The sequence below is a fragment of the Malaya genurostris genome, chromosome 3, assembly GCF_030247185.1.
Source record: "Malaya genurostris strain Urasoe2022 chromosome 3, Malgen_1.1, whole genome shotgun sequence".
Classification (NCBI taxonomy): domain Eukaryota; kingdom Metazoa; phylum Arthropoda; class Insecta; order Diptera; family Culicidae; genus Malaya; species Malaya genurostris.
The window spans coordinates 247337263-247361843 of NC_080572.1; the positions used below are offsets into that span (position 1 = coordinate 247337263).

The window sequence follows — 24581 nt, forward strand, 5'->3', positions numbered from 1 at the left end:
TTTCAAGAGACAGCCTAAAGCAATTTTGGAAAAAAAGTGGCTTATTGGGACAAAGTTTGCATGTCCAGAAAGTTTCATTCAAATCTGAGCGGGTGCTGCTAGCATTTGTTCAAGTTGGTGCGAAATTCGTCTTATATAATGATTTATTGCTGTATCAATGGCAGCAGAATTTTCCAAACCGATTTCATGATGAAACTAATTAAATTCATTATTGCTTTGTTCGATGCAGGGCCGGTGAAACTTGTTAAGTTCAGGTATTAGAAATACCCACTATTTTCAAGTATACCTTAATTCTAATGAAAATTTTATTTATCCCTTAAAAGAGCAAGATCGATTTTTTAAATTTTTTGTTACGATATAACTTTGCATGAAACGCGTAAAATCGAAGTTTTAAACGCTTTCGATTTTTTGTTTCAAAACAAAATTGCACATTTAAGCGTTAAATACGACATAAAACCACTATGGAGTTGTTCAAACGGTTGACGTAGGACTACTCAACTAGTGTCTAAATTACTGCAAACATTTGTTTTGAACATTGAGACAGCAGTCTTTTGTGTTCCCTTTAAACTTGTTTGTGTTAGTGAATTTCGCAATTAAGTTTTTGAGAATTTTTGTTACCCTGACAGTTTAGTTTAAATTTTTTGTTACGATATAACTTTGCATGAAACGCGTAAAATCGAAGTTTTAAACGCTTTCGATTTTTTGTTTCAAAACAAAATTGCACATTTAAGCGTTAAATACGACATAAAACCACTATGGAGTTGTTCAAACGGTTGACGTAGGACTACTCAACTAGTGTCTAAATTACTGCAAACATTTGTTTTGAACATTGAGACAGCAGTCTTTTGTGTTCCCTTTAAACTTGTTTGTGTTAGTGAATTTCGCAATTAAGTTTTTGAGAATTTTTGTTACCCTGACAGTTTAGTTTGTTGGGATCGATTATGGAAGGTGCTGAACTCGTTCATCCAGTAGTTCGTGATTGAGATTATCCTGCAATATCCTCGAATATGAAAAAACTGCCGAATTTCGATCAAAATGTGTCTCGTGCGGATTGAACGGTGCATAAAATAAATCCACAAGCGGTTCAGCCGCTGACGTACATATCACTTTAGTCGAAAGTTCCCGGGACCGATTCAAAGAAATGTCATACTAACCTAATTTTCCGAAAGTTCCAAATTTAAGGTGACAGGTGTCAAACTTTCACGTCAATCGGACTACAAACACTAAGCGTACCAACATATAAGTGACGTTACTTATTCATTTATGAAAAAATTAAAATAACGATTTCCGTTTTTTGATAAAACATTGCTTTTTAAAGGAATAAAACCACGCAAGCCCAACAAGTTTGAGAAGTGTTATCCATATTCTGATTAAAAACAAAGATTTGTGGTATTCTGATTTTAAACGTGGCCAGATGAGACAGTCATCCCGAAAAAATTAAGCAAGTTTTGACAATCCTAGTTTTTTCCGGGACTTTTTGAACGATGTGTTTTTGTACGGCAGTATCGAACCGCACAGAGTGCAAGTCAATTCGATATTGAATCTTGTTTTGTATAAGGGATTTTCTTAAATGCGAACGCACTCATTCAAGAGTAGAAATCTTGTAGAAACCGTGAGCTTATGTATACAAAACTGTCGTATCTGTTGGAGGAAATCATGACAATGGATTGAGAAACTGGAAAAATTAGAAATACTTCATTACTAATTGAAGATTCGATCATCATATATTTGTGATATCGAATATCAGATAAGGATGTAGATGTTCAAAACCTGCCCGCTGTTTGTACGGTCTTATTTTCTGTATTTTGATTTTGCTCCCCAGTATAGAAAACAAAAATGTAATCCTACATCAAAAGTTTTTTTATTTATGTGAAGATATAGAACAGAAAGGTGAGATGTGAAGGTTCATTTGAGCAAACAGAAATCACGTCTCACTTTTCTGTTGCATATCTTCACATCCTTCCTTTATTATTCTGAGTTACAAAGATTCTAATTATGAATCATACTAATATTACCATTGTTTATCGATCGAAATTTCAGGTAGGTAATTACCCACCTTTGGAATTTTCGGATGGGTAGTACTACCCACCGTTCCCACCTCTTTCACCGGCCCTGGTTCGATGTTTAAAATATCATTGGAAGACGATCTGATTCAAAGTCCACATGAGGAAATGTGTTTTTGACCAGTTAAGATCAGATCGATTGTTGAAGGGATTCTCACAGAAAAGAAACAAATTGGGCTGTTTGGAAATAAAACAGAATATTTTCCTGCAGAACATTTATTATGAAATAAACGACCATTATGGTTGCATTTTCGATTAGTCCAAGAGGTAGTATCTAGATCCCCTATTGCGAAAAATTTAAATCGATATTTTGTCAGTTTATACAAATCGGCTTCAAAGAAATTATTTGATTTGGATACTTCACCGCCCATTCCAGCAAACCTGTCAAATCGATCAGCCACATAATTTGGGTTACTTTTTAGTTTGCCGTTTAGTTTAAAAATTATTTCCGTCCCAATAACAATATGAATTTTGAGAACGTCAGGAAAGTTATAAAACTCATCTTCGCTCGATTCTAAAGAACGAACATTGCAATTTTAAACATTCAAATGATTATGAGATGAGTCAATCAGTTAAAAAGTTAACATTTCACTACCACCATGAATGTTACACCAATTATAGCATGGCGCAAATTCGACTGAACTTTCCGCCACGGTTTTAAATTTTCTGTTAATTTGTTGCAGAAGTGCTGTAAAATTAGAAAGCAAGGTATGATGATGTATATAGATTTGAAGCCAACATATCTAACAGGCATGGTGTACAGACTACATTTTCCGGCACACAAAGAATGATGGAAAAATATTTCCAATGGTGATCTGTGCTGATTGGAAAAGTTATGATTAAAAAATTCCGTGAGCTGAAACAAGTCAAATTAGAAATGACAACAATCGTAGATTTCGCCTATTGATTAAAACACAAAGCCGTTATGAATTTATTTCTACTCTCCCGGAGTAATTTGCAATACTAATCACGATCCCCTTTTTTTCCTTTCCAGGTAAGTGCTTCATCGGCCTCACACATTCCGAAAACCCATTGAAACATTTCTGCGGTACAATGATCAAAGAAATGAGATGTTATTTTCATAGAACGTATTTCATTCGGTAGGTATTAGTTTTCTTCTGCTACAATAAATCGTCAAAATGCTACACCCAGTTGCAACAAATCAAACTTGAACTTCATGTTCAACAGGACGAGTCGGCAGTGCCCTATCAGATATTCATTTCAACTACATTTCATTCACCTTCATGAGCACACTCGAGAGCCCTCTCATCTCGGTGAAGCTGGAAATCGGACAAAACCTCCGGTTAAAGCCTCCGGTAACCGCCAACGAGCAGCACCATGAGCATTCACCTTTCACCACCATTTTGGTTCGAAAAGGGGTGGGTTCCCTGGGTGAGGAAAAGTAAATCCCACCGCAGCTTTTCTTGAGAAAACAAACCCTAATGGAATAAAGAAATAAAGAATCACAACTTGATAACAACCGTTGTCCTCCTCGTTGTTGTCGTCGTCGTCGTCGTCATAGTCGTCGTCGATTGGCTGACCACTTGACACGAACGGTGCTGGAAAAGGTTGAGCCGTTTGGCACTTTATTAAAAGGCCGTTCACAAGGTTTTGCTGGGGGGTGTAGAGGATAAGGTTAGAAAGCCATAAGATTGTAGGCCCACGCTGTGCGTTTCTTGGAACTACCGCTTTCGAGCTTGACGTCTTTTTCCTAGTCGGAGTTGAGTTGGGTGGTGTTTTAATAGACGGTAACGGGAGCGTTTAGGCTATTTTAGGATTTTTGTTTCGGAGTTCGATCAATTTTGAAACTGTTTTCGGATTTTCTCAATTCTTCAACTTTTCCTCTTTTTTAATGACTAAGCATAATAGCCAACATTTTTTTTCTTTTTGCGACATTCAACTAACCAGAGACTGTTTTGTAGAAACAAGAAATGAAACTTATAAAATAATAGTACTAAGAAAAACCTGTTTTAATCCACCTAGTGGTGTAAATATGCCTTTCTCATGTACATATAATATTGTGGTATTCTATTCAAATTTTCTCTTCGATTTTTGAAAGAAACCAAGTGATTGTTTATGCATAACATACAGAATAAAACAGTGCTTTGATTGCGTAAGCCATCCTTAAGAGAACGAAATGGGTTCACTATTATATGCACTTCCGGCACCGGAACCCGAGAACCGGTGTAATCGAAGTCGGTTCGTACGGCCACCAACTAACATGACACACAAACTCTTCTAGTACGCACCCTATAATTCCGGAACCGGAAGTCGGATCCGGATGAAATTCAGGAATTCCGTATGGGACCGGAAGACCTTTCATTTGAATCTAAGTTTGTGGTAATCGGTCAAACCATCACTGAGAAAAGTGAGTGAGATCCATTTTGGTATATATGACCACTATTTCCAGTACTTCCGGAACCGGATTCGGATTCGGATGAAATTCAGGAATTCCGTATGGGACCGGAAGACCTTTTACTTGAATCTAAGTTTGTGGAAATCGGTCAAACCATCGCTGAGAAAAGTGAGTGAGATCCATTTTGGTATATATGACCACTGTTTCCGGTACTTCCGGAACCGGATACCGGGAACCAGGATAGCCGGAATCGGTTTGTTTAGTTGTCTACTGATAATGACTATCGATTTGTGTAGATTTGAGACCAGTTTAGAAATTTTTTTTACGTTTTTTGTTTCGCCGGTTTATGACGGTGTACAATATTGAACACACTTTACCCTATAATTCCGGAACCGGAAGTCGGATCCGGATGAAATTCATGAATTCCGTATGGGACCGGAAGACCTTTCATTTGAATCTAAGTTTGTGGAAATCGGTCAAACCATCGTTTAGAAAAGTGAGTAATATCCATGTTGGTATATATGACCACTGTTTCCGGTACTTCCGGAACCGGATACCGGGAACCAGGATAGCCGGAATCGGTTTGTTTAGTTGTCTACTGATAATGACTATCGATTTGTGTAGATTTGAGACCAGTTTAGAAATTTTTTTTACGTTTTTTGTTTCGCCGGTTTATGACGGTGTACAATATTGAACACACTTTACCCTATAATTCCGGAAACGGAAGTCGGATCCGAATAAAATTCAGGAATTCCATATATAACCGGAAGACCTTTCATTTGAATCTAAGTTTGTGGTAATCGGTCAAACCATCACTGTGAAAAGTGAGTGAGATCCATTTTGGTATATATGACCACTGTTTCCGGTACTTCCGGAACCGGATACCGGGAACCAGGATAGCCGGAATCGGTTTGTTTAGTTGTCTACTGATAATGACTATCGATTTGTGTAGATTTGAGACCAGTTTAGAAAAATTTTTTCGTATTTTGTTTCGCCGGTTTAAGTGACGGTGTACAATATTGAACACACTTTACCCTATAATTCCGGAACCGGAAGTCGGATCCAGATAAAATTCAGGAATTCCATATATAACCGGAAGACCTTTCATTTGAATCTAAGTTTGTGGTAATCGGTCAAACCATCACTGAGAAAAGTGAGTGAGATCCATTTTGGTATATATGACCACTGTTTCCGGTACTTCCGGTACCGGATACCGGAAACCAGGATAGCCGGAATCGGTTTGTTTAGTTGCCTACTGATAATGACTATCGATTTGTGTAGATTTGAGACCAGTTTAGAAAATTTTTTACGTTTTTTGTTTCGCCGGTTTAAGTGACGGTGTACAATATTGAACACACTTTACCCTATATTTCCGGAACCGGAAGTCGGATCCGAATAAAATTCAGGAATTCCATATATAACCGGAAGACCTTTCATTTGAATCTAAGTTTGTGGTAATCGGTCAAACCATCACTGAGAAAAGTGAGTGAGATCCATTTTGGTATATATGACCACTGTTTCCGGTACTTCCGGAACCGGATACCGGGAACCAGGATAGCCGGAATCGGTTTGTTTAGTTGTCTACTGATAATGACTATCGATTTGTGTAGATTTGAGACCAGTTTAGAAAAATTTTTACGTTTTTTGTTTCGCCGGTTTAAGTGACGGTGTACAATATTGAACACACTTTACTCTATAATTCCGGAACCGGAAGTCGGATCCGGATAAAATTCAGGAATTCCATATATAACCGGAAGACCTTTCATTTGAATCTAAGTTTGTGGTAATCGGTCAAACCATCACTGAGAAAAGTGAGTGAGATCCATTTTGGTATACATGACCACTGTTTCCGGTACTTCCGGTACCGGATACCGGAAACCAGGATAGCCGGAATCGGTTTGTTTAGTTGCCTACTGATAATGACTATCGATTTGTGTAGATTTGAGACCAGTTTAGAAAAATTTTTACGTTTTTTGTTTCGCCGGTTTAAGTGACGGTGTACAATATTGAACACACTTTACCCTATAATTCCGGAACCGGAAGTCGGATCCGGATAAAATTCAGGAATTCCATATATAACCGGAAGACCTTTCATTTGAATCTAAGTTTGTGGTAATCGGTCAAACCATCACTGAGAAAAGTGAGTGAGATCCATTTTGGTATATATGACCACTGTTTCCGGTACTTCCGGTACCGGATACCGGAAACCAGGATAGCCGGAATCGGTTTGTTTAGTTGCCTACTGATAATGACTATCGATTTGTGTAGATTTGAGACCAGTTTAGAAAATTTTTTACGTTTTTTGTTTCGCCGGTTTAAGTGACGGTGTACAATATTGAACACACTTTACCCTATATTTCCGGAACCGGAAGTCGGATCCGAATAAAATTCAGGAATTCCATATATAACCGGAAGACCTTTCATTTGAATCTAAGTTTGTGGTAATCGGTCAAACCATCACTGAGAAAAGTGAGTGAGATCCATTTTGGTATATATGACCACTGTTTCCGGTACTTCCGGAACCGGATACCGGGAACCAGGATAGCCGGAATCGGTTTGTTTAGTTGTCTACTGATAATGACTATCGATTTGTGTAGATTTGAGACCAGTTTAGAAAAATTTTTACGTTTTTTGTTTCGCCGGTTTAAGTGACGGTGTACAATATTGAACACACTTTACTCTATAATTCCGGAACCGGAAGTCGGATCCGGATAAAATTCAGGAATTCCATATATAACCGGAAGACCTTTCATTTGAATCTAAGTTTGTGGTAATCGGTCAAACCATCACTGAGAAAAGTGAGTGAGATCCATTTTGGTATACATGACCACTGTTTCCGGTACTTCCGGTACCGGATACCGGAAACCAGGATAGCCGGAATCGGTTTGTTTAGTTGCCTACTGATAATGACTATCGATTTGTGTAGATTTGAGACCAGTTTAGAAAAATTTTTACGTTTTTTGTTTCGCCGGTTTAAGTGACGGTGTACAATATTGAACACACTTTACCCTATAATTCCGGAACCGGAAGTCGGATCCGGATAAAATTCAGGAATTCCATATATAACCGGAAGACCTTTCATTTGAATCTAAGTTTGTGGTAATCGGTCAAACCATCACTGAGAAAAGTGAGTGAGATCCATTTTGGTATATATGACCACTGTTTCCGGTACTTCCGGTACCGGATACCGGAAACCAGGATAGCCGGAATCGGTTTGTTTAGTTGCCTACTGATAATGACTATCGATTTGTGTAGATTTGAGACCAGTTTAGAAAATTTTTTACGTTTTTTGTTTCGCCGGTTTAAGTGACGGTGTACAATATTGAACACACTTTACCCTATATTTCCGGAACCGGAAGTCGGATCCGAATAAAATTCAGGAATTCCATATATAACCGGAAGACCTTTCATTTGAATCTAAGTTTGTGGTAATCGGTCAAACCATCACTGAGAAAAGTGAGTGAGATCCATTTTGGTATATATGACCACTGTTTCCGGTACTTCCGGAACCGGATACCGGGAACCAGGATAGCCGGAATCGGTTTGTTTAGTTGTCTACTGATAATGACTATCGATTTGTGTAGATTTGAGACCAGTATAGAAATTTTTTTACGTATTTTGTTTCGCCGGTTTAAGTGACGGTGTACAATATTGAACACACTTTACCCTATAATTCCGGAACCGGAAGTCGGATCCGGATAAAATTCAGGAATTCCATATATAACCGGAAGACCTTTCATTTGAATCTAAGTTTGTGGTAATCGGTCAAACCATCACTGAGAAAAGTGAGTGAGATCCATTTTGGTATATATGACCACTGTTTCCGGTACTTCCGGTACCGGATACCGGAAACCAGGATAGCCGGAATCGGTTTGTTTAGTTGCCTACTGATAATGACTATCGATTTGTGTAGATTTGAGACCAGTTTAGAAAAATTTTTACGTTTTTTGTTTCGCCGGTTTAAGTGACGGTGTACAATATTGAACACACTTTACCCTATAATTCCGGAACCGGAAGTCGGATCCGAATAAAATTCAGGAATTCCATATATAACCGGAAGACCTTTCATTTGAATCTAAGTTTGTGGTAATCGGTCAAACCATCACTGAGAAAAGTGAGTGAGATCCATTTTGGTATATATGACCACTGTTTCCGGTACTTCCGGTACCGGATACCGGAAACCAGGATAGCCGGAATCGGTTTGTTTAGTTGCCTACTGATAATGACTATCGATTTGTGTAGATTTGAGACCAGTTTAGAAAAATTTTTACGTTTTTTGTTTCGCCGGTTTAAGTGACGGTGTACAATATTGAACACACTTTACCCTATAATTCCGGAACCGGAAGTCGGATCCGAATAAAATTCAGGAATTCCATATATAAACGGAAGACCTTTCATTTGAATCTAAGTTTGTGGTAATCGGTCAAACCATCACTGAGAAAAGTGAGTGAGATCCATTTTGGTATATATGACCACTGTTTCCGGTACTTCCGGTACCGGATACCGGAAACCAGGATAGCCGGAATCGGTTTGTTTAGTTGCCTACTGATAATGACTATCGATTTGTGTAGATTTGAGACCAGTTTAGAAAATTTTTTACGTATTTTGTTTCGCCGGTTTAAGTGACGGTGTACAATATTGAACACACTTTACCCTATAATTCCGGAACCGGAAGTCGGATCCGGATAAAATTCAGGAATTCCATATATAACCGGAAGACCTTTCATTTGAATCTAAGTTTGTGGTAATCGGTCAAACCATCACTGAGAAAAGTGAGTGAGATCCATTTTGGTATATATGACCACTGTTTCCGGTACTTCCGGAACCGGATACCGGGAACCAGGATAGCCGGAATCGGTTTGTTTAGTTGTCTACTGATAATGACTATCGATTTGTGTAGATTTGAGACCAGTTTAGAAAAATTTTTACGTTTTTTGTTTCGCCGGTTTAAGTGACGGTGTACAATATTGAACACACTTTACCCTATAATTCCGGAACCGGAAGTCGGATCCGGATGAAATTCAGGAATTCCGTATGGGACCACGAGACCTTTTATTTGGATCCTAGTTTGTCAAAATCGGTTCAGCCATCTCCGAGAAAACCTAGTGAGATTATTTGACACATACACACACACATACATACACACACATTGCTCAGCTCGATGAACTGAGTCGAATGGTATATGACACTTGGCCCTCCGGGCCAATTTTCACTGATCGGTTTTTCAAGTGATTGCATAACCTTTCTATATGAGAAAGGCTAAAACAAGGATGTGAAAATGTAGAAGGGGAAAGGTGAAACATGACAAAGGTCATTTAAGCATCTCATCAATGCAAATCATAAGTCTCTAAAATGCCGAAAGGTAATGATAAAGGTGATAAAGTATTGATGATAAATATACACTGAAAAAAAATCTTCCGATGTTTCGTGAAAACAGAAATAAAACCTATTTTTCAAATTACTCAGTTATTTTTCCGTACGATTTTTGCCTTTCTCATATAGAAAGGCTATACAATAACTGTAAAAAAAACAACTTTTGAACCGAGGCCCGGAGGGCCGAATGTCATATACCATTCGCCTCAGCTCGACAAACAGAGCAAATGTCTCTCTAAGTATGTATGTATGTGTGTATGTGACAAATCATGTCACTCGATTTTCTCAGAGATGGCCGAATCGGTATTCACAAACTCAGATCCAAATGAAAGGTCTTATAGTCCCATAGCTTGCTATTGAATTTTATCCCAATCCGACTTTTGGTTCCGGAATATGTGCGCAATATATGCAAATTTATGAAAAAATGCACACCGAATTTTCTCGGAAATTTCTTAACTGATTTTTACAAGTTAAGATGCAAATGAAAGGTCTTGAAATTTTTAAAAAAGTCTCAAAAAAGTTGATCCGACTTTTGATTCCGGTATTACAGCGCGATAAGTGAAAAATTTTCAATTTCGTGACGATTTTTTTCAAAAGTGATTGCGAAACGAGGTGTAAATTTTTAAAAATAACTTATAAATTCATCTAGTTGCCAGACCTTATAAGTTCGTGGATATTTAAATTTACTTTGGGACTACTAGTCCCCGGTTTCAGCCGAAGAAAAACTCCAAAAACGGAACTTATTCGATTTCTCAATTTTTCCAATTAAAGCTCTCAGTGCCTTAAATGATACTGTGCAATTTCATCCAGAACCGTCTTCCGGTTCTAAAATTATAGGGCAATGGTTATCAAAACTTTCAAACTGTCATACAAAATCGGCACAAATCGGTACGTGCTGGTACGGAAGAAGAAAACGTCACCGCCTAGCACACCGCGTGCAGGGTTGCCACATTTAGATCTATATTAACTTGACATAACTGTTTACAAATTGAAAAGCTCACGTTAATTTATACCGAAGAAAGTTTATCATTTTATTCAAGTTTGAAAAAAAATCTGTACAGAATCTTCTAGTGATGTTTTTGAAAATATAAGCAATATGTGAAAGGTATCATTACACCACTAAGTGGATTGAAAAAGATTGTTATTTTTTTAAATTTTATATCACAAAAAACGTCAAGTTACAACTAGAAATTAATGAACGTTTTATAAAGTTGAAGAGATGATAAATAAAAAAGTTTCCCGAGGAAATACTTTTTGACCATTTTCATAAAACGATGTTTTTATAGGAATAAATTGTATCTGTGCAATGAAATATTTTCTTGAAGAACGAATGAATAATTCTCGGAAAAATCACAAATTACAACTACTTCTCCTTCAGTTAATGAAGATTTTTTGTCTTACAAAAATTTAGATTGTTTTTTTCAACAGTAATGAGTAACAAGTTTTTTAAATTTTTCTGTTAAATATGCTACAAAATTATCACCTGGTTTTGTTAAGATTTCTAGATTGCATCTATCAATAGTTATCAATTGTTCAAAAGAGATCTCATTTACAATCTTCTGCTCAAGTTCCTCTAGCAAGCTTTCCTCAAGAAATGGAGAGGTAGGACATTTCCTTGCATTCGCGAAGATAACAATCCTTTGTTCTTACCGGTGAATTACACAGTAATGTTTCCAAAGGCGTTTCACAATCAATTTGAAAGGAATATTTTTTGAGGCTGTGAAGCATTATGTAAACACTTTCATGAATTAGCATTAGCATTAGCATTAGCATTAGAGACCGCCGTGTGTTGCTACTCCGTTATTGATCTGGACAAATTGAGATTGCAAAATGATTTTTTGAAGTAACATGTTTGGGAATAACACATTGTTTCACACTGTGCAAACTGTATTGAACCATGCATGCTGATCAATACCGACGCCGGCCACGTCCGAATGCAGATCTACTTGGGAGGGAAAGGATTGTTAGTTCGATGCATGTTGCTACTAAGAACCGAGGAATCCTCTGCATTCCCACATGCATCACAGGAGAGGATACTTTGTTAGTAAATGTTTTAATAATGTTATCATGTGTTTATTGCTCTGAGTAGCCGGCTACCAAGAATGTTTTTAAGTATTATCGTTTTATGTGTTACTTTGTGCTGGCAATATAATGCACGAAACAGTCAATCTCCGAAATTGACAAAACTCCGGACAGCCGGCTGTCGAGTATGCAGTCACTCGTTTATGCATCTATCTTTCGCGTTTTTTTTAGTCATGCAAAAAAACACATGCGGATTGATGAAAAAAAGGTATCATCTCACTGCTAGGTGAATTAAGCACGTTTTTATAAATGAAACTACGTGATACAAAATAAACGAGCGAATAGGATTTAGACAAAAAAGTTGATTCATTGCATTGAAATATTCTAAACAGTTATTATAAAATCATTTTAAATCACCAAACAAAGGTCAACAGTTTTCACGCGCGTCTTGATTCTTTATTATTTCCGCTTTATTATTTTAATTATTTATTGAAATTATTAATTGGTTATATTAGTTGATCTGGGCAGCCGGCTACCGAGAAAAATATTAATTTACTGTTTGAAATATTAATATCAAGTGTTTTTTACTATGTATTCAATATACCGATATATGTTATCTCTGTTATTAACTTTGTACTATAAACGGATTTGCGCAATGGTTGATTTTTATCATTTATTTTATAATCTTGAAAGACAATCTATAACATGGAAGAAGAAATCATTCCTAATAAAACTTTTCTCCGAAGCTAGACGGAAACTGATAGATTGAATAAAGAGATGATTTAGTAAAATAGAGTAATCAGAAGTAAAACATTGAAAATATCTGATAACTGAAAGGAAAAAGAAACTCCTGCAATTGTCGCCTTTTACGACATGGAAGCAGGAACCCAGTGGATCTATTCTTGGTTCATTTTTTTCCGCCGGATTCCACACGGCATCTAGGCTGGTACAGTCCGGAGAGAGCTAATAGGTACTATCAATCTCCTAGTGGACCCCAGCCCCTCATTATGTAAACACTTTCATGAATTGTACAAATACATTCATTATGACAACCTGAAGTATTGAGAAGTTTACAATGGTTTGATGTTAACGCCGCAATTGTACTGAATTAAATTTGGTGTTTACTGATCTCTTGGAATCGTTGAAAAGATTCTCTAACACTTGAAATCAAAAGCCCTTTCTGAGCCACTATTAGTTCTGATATGAACGTAATCTCGTTGTGCTGGCAAAGTTCTACTTATATCATCGTCGTAACAGAACTGCAGTACTTAACGTTTTATATCGGGATCCAATCCCGATCCGTATTTTATCATCTCTTGAGCAATGTGGGGCCGTAAATTTCGCCTTTAATTTATCAATGATTTCGTCGAATGCTGCAGCCTTAGCTTTCACTGTTTGAAATTCATCAGATTCATTTTGTGGTGGATGGTCGAATAGTTGTTTCCTGGTGCCTTCAACGATTTTGCAATACTTTTCTTGGCGATAGTTGTCAGATCAGAAATTTCTAACTGCTATACGAGATACATTAATTCATTAAATACCTCAACATTTTGATTCCTCAAATCATCCACTAAAGACTGTCCCAGAAAGTATAGACGCACTTTGATTTCGCTGTAAATAATTCACAAGTGTTAGATATTCAAATTTTATTCGATATACTGATAATATTAGACTACAACAACAGAATATAATTCTCAACATTTGCTACTTAGCCATTGTAGACTAGCTGATGCACCTTCTTGCGAACGTTCCTCATTAAATTCCGTACAGACTTCTTGGCAACAAGTTTTAACACTTTTTACCAATCTTTTTCGTACTGTTGAATGGTTTCGGCTGCCGAGACATGTTTTCTAAGATGTGCCTTCGTTAATGCCCAAAACTCCTCAATTGGTCGAAGTTGTGGGCAATTTCATGTCTTTTGGGATGAAAGTGACATTTTTGGTAGTATATTATTCTACCGTTGATTTCGAGTAGTGGCAAGAAGCAAGATCTGGCCAGAAGACAACAGGATCCTTGTGGCTTCGAATCATGGGTAGAAGTCGTTTTTGTAAACATTCCTGGATGTATATTTCGCAGTTCATTGAAGCAGTGGTGATGAAGGGTTTCCAAATCTTACCGCAGCTACAAGTTGCTTGCCAGACCATAGCTTTCTTACTAAATTTTTCGACTTCAATCGATGTGTCGGACTGGTTCAACACTTGCCCTTCTCGCACCGTATAATATTGTGGTCCCGACAAGGATTTGTTATCGAGTTTCACGTAGGTTTCGTCGTCCATGGTTAAATTTCCAGCAAGAATCGTATTGTACAGCTTTCGAACCCTCGGCCTGATCGATGCTTCTTGTTTCGGACTACGTTTTGGTTGTTTCTGTTTCTTACAGGTTCGAAGATTCAAACGTTCTTTAGCACGAAGAACATTTGATTTCGAAGTGCCCACTGTTTTGGCCACATCCCGAACTGAAACCTCCTTCTATTGCTCGAACGCCTTCAGTATACGTTTATCCAACTGAGGGTTAGCAGGACCGATCCGTTTTCGGTTTATCCTCAAAGGTGTTATCCTCACCGAACTTCCTGATTGCATTTCGCACGGCTTTTTCACTTACTCCTTTCAATTTTGCTATCTTTCTCGTGACAGTCCGCGTTCTGTGCACCATTTGTACACAATTTTTCGACGTTGTTCTGCTGAAAGTCCACGCATTTTGAAACAAACCAATGAAAACGAATAAACAACTGCACAAGTGGTTAGAGAAGAGTGTAAACAACAGGAGGCAGCCATAAAAATTGACAGATTCTGAACCACTGGGAAATGGCAGCGGTTTTTGGTAGCGTCCATACTTTCTGGGACAGTCTTTAGATCACTGTGTTGGTAGGATGCTGGGACCAGTGAAGCTGCTGATGGTATTTCTTTTAAATCACATCTCGATGTAGCTAGCGGTATTGTTCTCAATTATTTCCCGATGTTGCTGGCGAAGCTGTAGTATGATCTGGCATCTCGTTGTCACTGGAAGCTAGTGGCTGTGCTCTTTCAACAGACACCAGTCGATATGATTATAATCGCAAATATGCATTGTTATGTTCACAGTAATTGAGCACTGCTTGAAGCCAAAGTGCTCAATCATACTGTCTGTTACTTTACGACGCTTAGACGAAAAAAGGTTTTCCATTCTCACGGAAACGTCTACGACAATTATATTTTCCATCATTAAATCACCCTCACTGAATACTATAGTTTGATGATGGCAGTTTTCACACTGACGCTTTGTATTTCGAAAATGTGCTTTTATTGTTGGGTGTAGGTAATTTTTTATATCATAGGTAAGCTTTTATATATAAAAGTAGGTATTTTTTCTTCAATATGGCGGTTGCTGCCTTGTTGAACCTGTGATTTTTTATAAACCAGCGATTATTCTTCAATTTTGTTTTCAATATGTCTAGAAAACAGCTGCTTGCATCGTCTGGATGCCAAAGAATGGTTTTTTTTTATTTAAAAGATATTTTTTATTCAGGCCTATTTGCGTATAAGCTTTACGTGGCCGATTGAGCCGATTTTTTAAATAATTTTTTTTTTGAGTTGGATCTCGTTGTCAACCTTTTTCTAGGGGTAGAGAAGCTTCCATTTCCCTCCTGCGAGGATTGAGGGGCACTTCGTTCGTGGGTCGTCTCGTCATCCATTGCCGCATCGATGGTATTGTTGTTGGTTTCGTTGCTAGTTGCTGTAGATGAGCCTTGTTGTACATTGTTTGCAGTTGCTGGTTGGTTGGATGGTAAGTTGTTAACTGCAGCTAATGTACTTTGTTCTATAGGGAATACGTTGGATGGTTTCGTTGAAGGGGATGATTCACTGTTGTTGGTGACTGTCACAGGTGTACTGGGGTTGCTTGGGTTGGTGTGAAGGAAGCACCGTTGTCCTTCGGTGTAGTTGTCTCCTTGTCCAGTTTGTCACATGGCTCACCGTAGTGAACAGCTTTTTGGCAATATTGACATGTGGCCATCTGATTGTCATAGGTAACAAGTGATTTGCACGGAATTCTGGTATCCTGACCGAAAATCACATAAGAAGGTATAGGCCTCTTCAAGTGTGTGCATAATAAACGTACGCCATTTAGAATACCGGGGAAAAATTCTTCCACTTTTCTTTTTCGATAGAGAGAATCTCTCTGTATTGGGACATGGTTTTGCGAATAGATGAATCGATGACGCTTGAGGGAAGATCACGCACACACACTTCTATAGCACTATCTTCCATATATATTGGAATGTTGTACTTCATGTTTTCGTGCTCCACATAGTGCACATTGTTATTGTCTTTTGCGAATTGAATTGCATCCAACTCTTTATGAAACTGGATATAAACAACATTATTTGTCTTAATGCATTGAAGTAAATGTACACGTTTAATGTCAAGATGCATTTGCTCCTTAAGCAAACCTTCAAGTTCTCGTATCGAAGGTCGAATTTTGCACTGTCTGAAGTTAGCAATAATTGTATTTTTTTCGTAGCGGCGGTAGCTTTTGTTCATTTAATTAACTCATTTCGAGTTCGTTCTATTGTTCACTACACAATACTGTACTTGGTTTCTTCCGTCCCGACCGTAAGCGGTTTTGTTTTATCGACTGACTTGGATGAGATGTGAAACCTAACTGAAAGAATAATTAATTCAAAATTTCATGAGGATTACAATAATAGCAAATTTGGCGATGGAGAACCCGGACTAATTTAAAAAACCTGTTTTAGCCACCTAGTGGTGTAATGATGCCTTTCTCATATTACTCACAACATCATAAATATTACTGTGAAATTCACAAAAAAAAACAACTGTTCATTGAATAGAAGTACGAAAATTTGTTCGTCCAACAGTCTAAGTCTAACAAACTCTACAAATCCTGTTTACCTTGTAGTTCCGGAACCGGAAATAGTATCCACAACAAATTTAGGAATTCCGTATAAAACTGTAAGACTTTTCCACACATATAAGCTTGTGAAAATCGATTTCGCCATCATAAAGAAAGTTTGATGATTTGTAGTTTTTATTCACCATTTTAAATTCTTTCGAAATCGGATTCAGATGACCGGAATAGCCGAAGTTGAATCATTTGCCAGTAACAAATATGAAACGACATTGACATTCTTTTATATTTTTATAACATTTATTTTACCCTGGCTGTACATTTTTTTATTGTTTCGGTCGCACTTATCATAAAATAGCTAAAATTTTTACCGTCTTTTACCAATATCACAAACTAGTAGCAGACAACCGTAACCGTTTAGTTTTCTTTATAGCATGTAGGAAATAAAACAAAGCATACATCGTTCATGTTGTATTTTCTTCTTCACGTACCGGTGTTGTACATATTGTCATTCTACATGGCGATTTAAGAACACTTTGACACTCATCGCCGTGTAACTGCAGAGCCGGAGGTTAGATTCGGATGAAATTTCATAATAGCTTTAAAGATAATATGAGCTTTAGCTAAAATCAAAATTTGTGAAAATTGGTTCAAGCATCGCAGAGAAATCACGTGGAGACGGCGGATGAATCACGAATTGCAACAGCTGCTAGGAGAACCACCTATCGTACAAACAGCTAAAATCGGACGTCTACGATGGGCTGGGCATGTCATAAAGATGTCGGACGACAGCCCAGTGAAAATGGTTCTTGAATCTAATCCGACTGGTACAAGAAGAAGAGGTTCTAGTTTTGGAGATTTTCTTCACCACTTTCGGTGCTTCCGGAACAGGAAAAGGGGTGGGGAGGGGGGCGAATAGTGCTTAATTGAGTTTTTATGCCTACAAACTAATGAGCTCTGCAAACTAGAAGCATTTATCAGACAATTTTATGGGATTTGTACCTGTTTTTGACCATCGTTCGTGGAAAAATTGAAATGAAATTTGTAATTTTCCCCTTATCATGTTTTAGTTTTCCGAACCGGAAGTCGGATCCAGATAAAGTGTTTTACAAATTTTTAGGAAACTATAAGACCTTTCATTTGAATCTTAGATTGCGAAAATCGGCTAGGCGCACTTTTTCTCTAATTTTCACATATTACCACGTAACTTCCGGATCCGGGAAAGTCGGATCCAAATTAAATTCAATTGCAGGCTATGGATCCATAATACTTTCTATTTGAATCTTGGTTTGTGAAAATCGGTTCAACCATCTCTGAAAAAAGTGAGTGCATATTTTTTTCATTTTTTTGGTACATATCACCTCGGGATGAATTTCAATAGCAGACCATAAGACCTTTAATTTGAATCGTTTGTGAACACACACACACACATTTACTAAATTCGTGGAGCTGAGTCGAATGGTATATGACATTCGGCCCTCCGTTAAAAAGTCGGTTTTCACAGTAATTGAATAGCCTTTCTGTATGAGAAAGGCAAAAAATCCTCATATATTTCGAATATGGCTGCATTTATAAAGTAAGTTTCGATAAGCTTTTTCATTGAACGTAGCTTAGAGAATAATATTTCATTACTGAGATACATTTATTCCTATAAAAACTCCGTTTTTATAAAAATCGTTAAAAAGTTGTTCCACAGGAAACTTTTTTGATTATCACCTCTCCAACTTTCTAAAACATTCATTAATTTCCTTGTAACTTGTCGTTTTTTGTGATATACAATTTAAAAAATCGTACGGTAAAATAACTGAGAATTTTGAAAAATAAATTTTATTTTCCACTCACGAAAAATCGGAAGATTTTTTTTTCAGTGTGTATTTTTTAGAAAGTTCAACTGATTACCTACTTTTTCTTAGACATATTTTTTGTAGAAGCTATAGATTCTAATATGACTTAAAACACGTACGCCATTTTCATAAATTAGTCTAGAGTGAAATAAATGTCTCTAGACCAGCGAAAAATACTTCATTTGCTATAACGAACACGAATTGAAAGTTTCATGTAAATCGAGGGGGGGGGTCGTGCCAACAGGCAGCCGATTCCACATGAAATTACTCTATTGTATGGAGACGTGAAATGTTAGAGAATGTTGCCAACATCTGTTCGCGTTGGTGCGAAATTCCGCCTCTGCTAAAATGACAAATGTGGCGGAAAAACACGATAGTTGACAACGCTAAAATAGCGTTCAACAAGCTAAAAACCGGTTGATTCTGGTAGATCATGTAGTTTTATTTCAGTTGCTTTCTTCACAATATCTGTTACCTTTCTCGTTTTCGATGAAATATTATTGCGAAAAAATCTCCTGCACCGGATGAATCATGGCGAACATGAGACACCTCATAGCAAAATGGGAATGCATTTTGTGACAACTATCACAGCATTCTTTTGAAACTTGATATGCGACTGTTACTGTTTATTTTTTGGTACAGTTTCCACTGTCATCTTGGCTCAATTCGTTGAGCTTGTTTCGAACAAACGGCTGACATTGAGGTGAAAGCATGGCGAAATAGAATTTCTCGACTCAAATTGCTCCTCGACTTATATTTTTGGAAACATGGTAGCTTTCCAAACAAATAAACGAGACTAATGTGGGTCTAATTCTAACAACAGGATGCTTCATTTAACATCAACCATTTTAATATTGACAATCAAATGGAACCGTTCCGCTTTACTTCGGACTAAAACAGACTGAGACAAGTCAGTATTCCGAGCTGACCTGCACAACGTAATGAAGATTAAAACAGAATTTAATGAATTTAGCTCAATTTGTTTCCCACCCAGTGTTTCCTTTGTTGGTTTAGTTTCTTGCCGGGATAATCCACCCACTGACTTGGGAATATTGCCAGACAGTATTAAGCAGCAGCATCGCACAAATTGTGATCTGCGTAGATAAATTGGATGGGCGTCCTTTTTCCTTAAAAAACTTTATGTCGAAGATTTGGTGTGTGAGCATGTATGTATGTAGGTTAGCCGGGGTTTCCCTGTGCTTCCAACCTTACCCGCTGACGATTTTTTCCATTACAAAGCTTTATTGAGAAATATACGATCCACGTCCAGTTTTGCGTCACAGTTCTTCGTATGTGCGACAAACAAGGAAGCATGTTCCACTTTTTTTTCGGTAGCATCAGAAAACGGGAAACTTGTGAGCACTACAGCGGATTATATTGTTTACTAAGATACTTTCAACATTTGCTCCAACAATTGAAAAACTTCACTCCTTTATGTGGTATTTTCGTTGATAATATTATGTATTCCCACACAAATCGGTCACAAGAAAACGTAGCATATAAATTCGATACCAACAGAAGAAAAGTAATAATTTTGTGTTCCTTCGTCTTTCGCAAGCAGAGTGAGAAAAGGTTAGCTTCTTTTATTCACACCAAACAAATAAAGAAACTCCGGCGAATTACGGAAACGGTAACTACCTTTGGGAAAATATACAGCGGATCAATAGTTTCAAAATTGAGTTATTTCTTTCGCTTCCTCTCGCTCATTTTCGTTTTGATTGAGGAACGAATATTGGCAGTTGCTATAATCAGCTGAAATACAAAGAAAATACAAAGATGCCAGTTTTTTTTACTGATTTGCTGCTGGAAACTAGCATTTTTTAGGAAATAGTGGAATGATGAAAAATTGGTCAAAAGTAAATAAGCGCACCCTGTTGCTGTTATCAATTATTTCTTAAACACTATTTCTTATTAAAGTTTATTGATTGCAAAATATTGAAAAACTATTTGATTAAGTTTCCGACTTTCCAAATGATTCTATGATATTTTTTTAGGTTTCATTTAACTAATGACCAATATTTTTCAATTGGGTGCTGCTTTATCAAGTTTGTGGGAATTTGCGCTTGAATACGACAGGAAAGTTGTTCGGCGAAATCAAGCCAAAACAGAACGGTTCAAAAAAGTTAACAGGCGTTTTTTACTCCAATTTATCCTATAAATATTCCGAAAAATAGTATAACATGATTCATGTGGTTATTAAATCTATTTGTAAACTACTTTTTAGGGCTATCTACGTAGTATAACTTGTCCGGGTTGGCGGTTCAATGCATAGGGCACTGATCTTACAAACCAGTTGTCGTATGTTCGAGCCCCGACCTGGAAGGATTCGTAGTGTCAGTAGAATCGTAGCACCAGCCATGCAATGGTTTCTCTGTACACACGGAATCGGCTGCAAAGTCTGTTGAAACAGAAGGTCAAATTCCACTACATGTAGTACCAAGGCTTTGCTTACGTAATATAACTTGAATGCAATCCACTACAAAATGGGAGCTAAAATGAACATAACAATGTTTCATGCGGTTCTTCTAAATACGTGGAAGCGATTTTACTGACCACTTCCCCACTGTGCACTGCCACAAATCGCCTGCCAAACCAAGTACTGTTTTAAAAGGTTTGATAAGTCACCCGTTCCTAGAACTTTTCAAGTAATCTTGACAAGGTAGAAACATGGATTTGCAGCATATTTCCTTCAAGCACAATAGTACCTATAGTTACGGATTTATATTCCCTGTGAGCTTATTTTTTTTTACACATGATGTTAATCATATACTTTAGAAAAGAACTGTGCAAAATTTGGTTAGTTTCTTTACGGTGGGTAAAAAGTTATCATTAGTAATAAGTGCCTTTCATTTTGACGGTTTGAATACTTTGTTTCGACTAAACTGATATAGAGCCAAAATCCTTACGTTTAAATGATTCAGCTTTTCAGTCAACCGGATCGAAACGCCTGCTGAACCAAGCATTTTTTTTTATTTGAATTTAATACGTTGATCACTCTTGAGCTGGTTTCGGTTTACTGGTGTTTACTGGTTTTCTATCAATTGGATCAGCATTCGTAAAATCGCCAAAAAAAATTTGTATGGTTGACAATTTGATTCTAGTCGATCATTAAAATGACTTTTCTGAAAGTTATAGTAAAATGAAATATTTCGTCAATTTTTTTATATAGACATGCCATTCTTTATCAAATAAACTATATTTGAATGAAACTTTCACATATCGTAGATAATATAATAAATTTAAACTTATTGCATAAAAATTTCAAAAAAATCGGACCCAGTTGTTAAACATTCCCAAAATATTTTAAGACAGTGTGGAATGAATCAACTTTTTTAATTTTTTCATAAAACACGTCTAAAACTTAAATAAAAACACTGTTTTAATCCCTCTAGTTGTGTAATGATGCCTTTCTTATATTTTCAAAGACATCCCTAGAAGATTCCGAAAAGAATTTTTTTTCAAACTTGAATAAAATTAGAAACTTTCTTTGGTTATAAACTAACATAACATTTATTTTCCTTGACAGTTATATAAAGTTAATAAGAATTTTTATTAATATCTCATCGTCGCACTAAATAAGGGTTTGAAATTTTAAACACTTCACTCTATAGTTCCCTATAGAACGTCGGACCCGGATGAAATTCAATTACGTACATACATACATACATACACAGACACAGACTAATCATATTACAATAAACGCTACCTTTAAACAAAAGAAGATGTAATTTCAGATTCGATTTAATGACATTTTCATTTCATGCGCTTTAATTTGTCATTTCCATATATAGAGTGGTAATACAGAATTTTGATCCGCCGAAAAAGATGTACAGATTTTTCTCCTGGAAATGTAGATTTAAATGTGGCAACCATGCACGCTACACGAAATTGAACAAAGCACGTTGTGTGCTTCGTTCGAAAAGCTGTGGTGTTTCCTTCTTCCGTACCAGCACGAAGCGGTTTTGCATCGTCATTATGTATGACGGTTTGAAAGTTTTGACATTCATCGCCATATAGTATCGGAACCGGAAGTCGGGTCTAGATGAAATTGCACCATATCTTCTAAAATAATAAGAGCTTTGATATGAATCAAGATTTGTGAAAATCGGTTTAACCATTGCTGAGAATTAGAAGTGAGTTCCGTTTTTGGAGCTTTTCTTAACTATTATCGGTGCTTTCTGAAGCGGAAACCGGGGACCAGTATTCCCAAAGTAGGTTTATATTTATCAACTAACAAGATCTAGAACATACACATACACACATACACTCAATCAAGTTAAAACATTGCACAGATTCCGGAAATTAGTGTGAGGAAAATATTTTTGCACTCAAGTGTTATTTTTTTGCAGTTGAAAAAGTCTTTACAAAAACTGTTTGCAATCAACTGGCGCATCTTTTGATGTACAAAATCATTAGGGTGGCTCAGATATAGATTGCAATCTGGAATATTTCTTAATTGAATAATGTTTAGATTGCAATTTACTACGAAGTTGTAGGAAATCTTATTTTGAGCAAATTATACTGGAAAAGCCACTTTCCTAACTCTTCATTCTATCCCATTTGTATCTCACAAACAAAAAAAAAGGCGTTCAGAATAGACAAAATTTAGTTTTTGATAATAATTACGATACATTTAAGGGGCAATTTACAATCCTAATAAAAGGGCCATTGTTGCAAATCGCAAAACCAGTTTTCTTCGCTGTCGTTGAGCAGAAATTCAAAAGAGAAGCAGCAGTTTGTTCGGTACATTTTTCTAAATAAACTGATGTATATTTCTTAAAGAGTCATCAAGCAGTAGCGAAGAAAACTGCTTTAGCTTTAGCTGCTTTCCTATGATTGTAGATAGAACTTTAAAACTGCCATTCACTATTGTCTCATGCTTCCTTTTTCAAATTGTTACGCGAGAAATCGGTATTCTTATTTATCGTATTTAGAAGAATCGTCGTCGGAAGCGGCGGCCTCTTGCATACAAACCTGTAACCGCCTCGTTTGCCCGGTCTACTCAAAGCTAGGTTTCTTTGCTTTAGTTAAGTCCGAACGAGCGGTAGCGAGGTCGGACAGCATATGAACTAAAACGATGTGGCGTAGCCGCATTAATAGTTTTTCATTTTCACTTAATAAACGGAAAATACCACCTTCATTTGCCTGGTAGATACACCTATGCAATTGCTTTGATGCTTACTAGCTAATAGTCAACAAGTTTTCTTGGGAACTACTTTCTGAGGTTCATGAATCAATCTTTATTCAAGAGTACAACAATCAATCATTATTCAAGAAGTACAATGGTAAGTTAACAAAACGGGCGTTAACGCTATCATCTATCGTTTGTCTTTAGTTCAAATCAATTCTAATTACGATTTCAAGACGATTTTAGGATTCGGCGAAATGACCCTTTCGGCGAAATGGCTTTCGGCGAAATGGCATTCGGCGAAGTGACCCATTCGGCGAAGTGACATTCGGCGAAATAACCCTTTCGGCGAAATGACTTTCGGCGAAACGGCTTTCGGCGAAATGGCTTTCGGCGAAATGACCCTGATCCGTTATATGGTATGAGTTATATGACTTTTTCGATTTATTTTAAGACAATTTAAATACTAATTTAAGTGATTCAAAAAAACAACACCCTCTCAGATTTCTCGTTAATCTTTTCTTATTTTATAAGCTTCCAGAAATCGTATAAGATTAATTTTTATCGATCTGGAATGTTATTATGTCGAATATTGATATTTTGACTAATTTTTGATGAATTCATCACTTTTAAATGGTTGGTGGCGCAAATTGTGCGCAATAATGTGCTTGAAAACGCTTCGGATGAAGCTTTTCTCATAAAACTGCTCATGAAAAGTTTGAACGAGAAAAGTTATTGTTTTAGAACCACCCTACTTATACTCCGAAAAATTAATGTAACTCGATCAAAAGAAAAGCTAGGAAAGTGGATTCTCCAGCAAAGTTTGCTCAAAATAAAATTTCCTACAACTTTGCAGTTAATCGCAATCTATTTGAAATTCAATGCGCAATAATTAGCTTGACAATTCTTCGGAAGACGTAAAACTGCTCACCAAAAAAGTTTAAGAAGAA

At 36.8% G+C, this 24581-nt stretch overlaps 1 protein-coding gene across 7 annotated transcripts in view; it reads left to right on the forward strand.

The window, feature by feature from the left end:
- Window positions 1–24581, forward strand: part of LOC131434911 (uncharacterized) — a 435240-nt gene that overhangs the window by 145681 nt on the left and 264978 nt on the right. Inside the window, exon 8 of one of the 7 annotated variants that reach the window (XM_058602181.1) lies at window positions 3058–3468. The exons of the other annotated variants lie outside the window; for them this stretch is intronic. Coding sequence (XP_058458164.1) covers window positions 3058–3167 — 110 coding nt within the window. The 3' untranslated portion in view covers window positions 3168–3468. Of the gene's footprint in view, window positions 1–3057; window positions 3469–24581 lie in introns of those variants that run through there. 7 annotated transcript variants of the gene reach the window in all.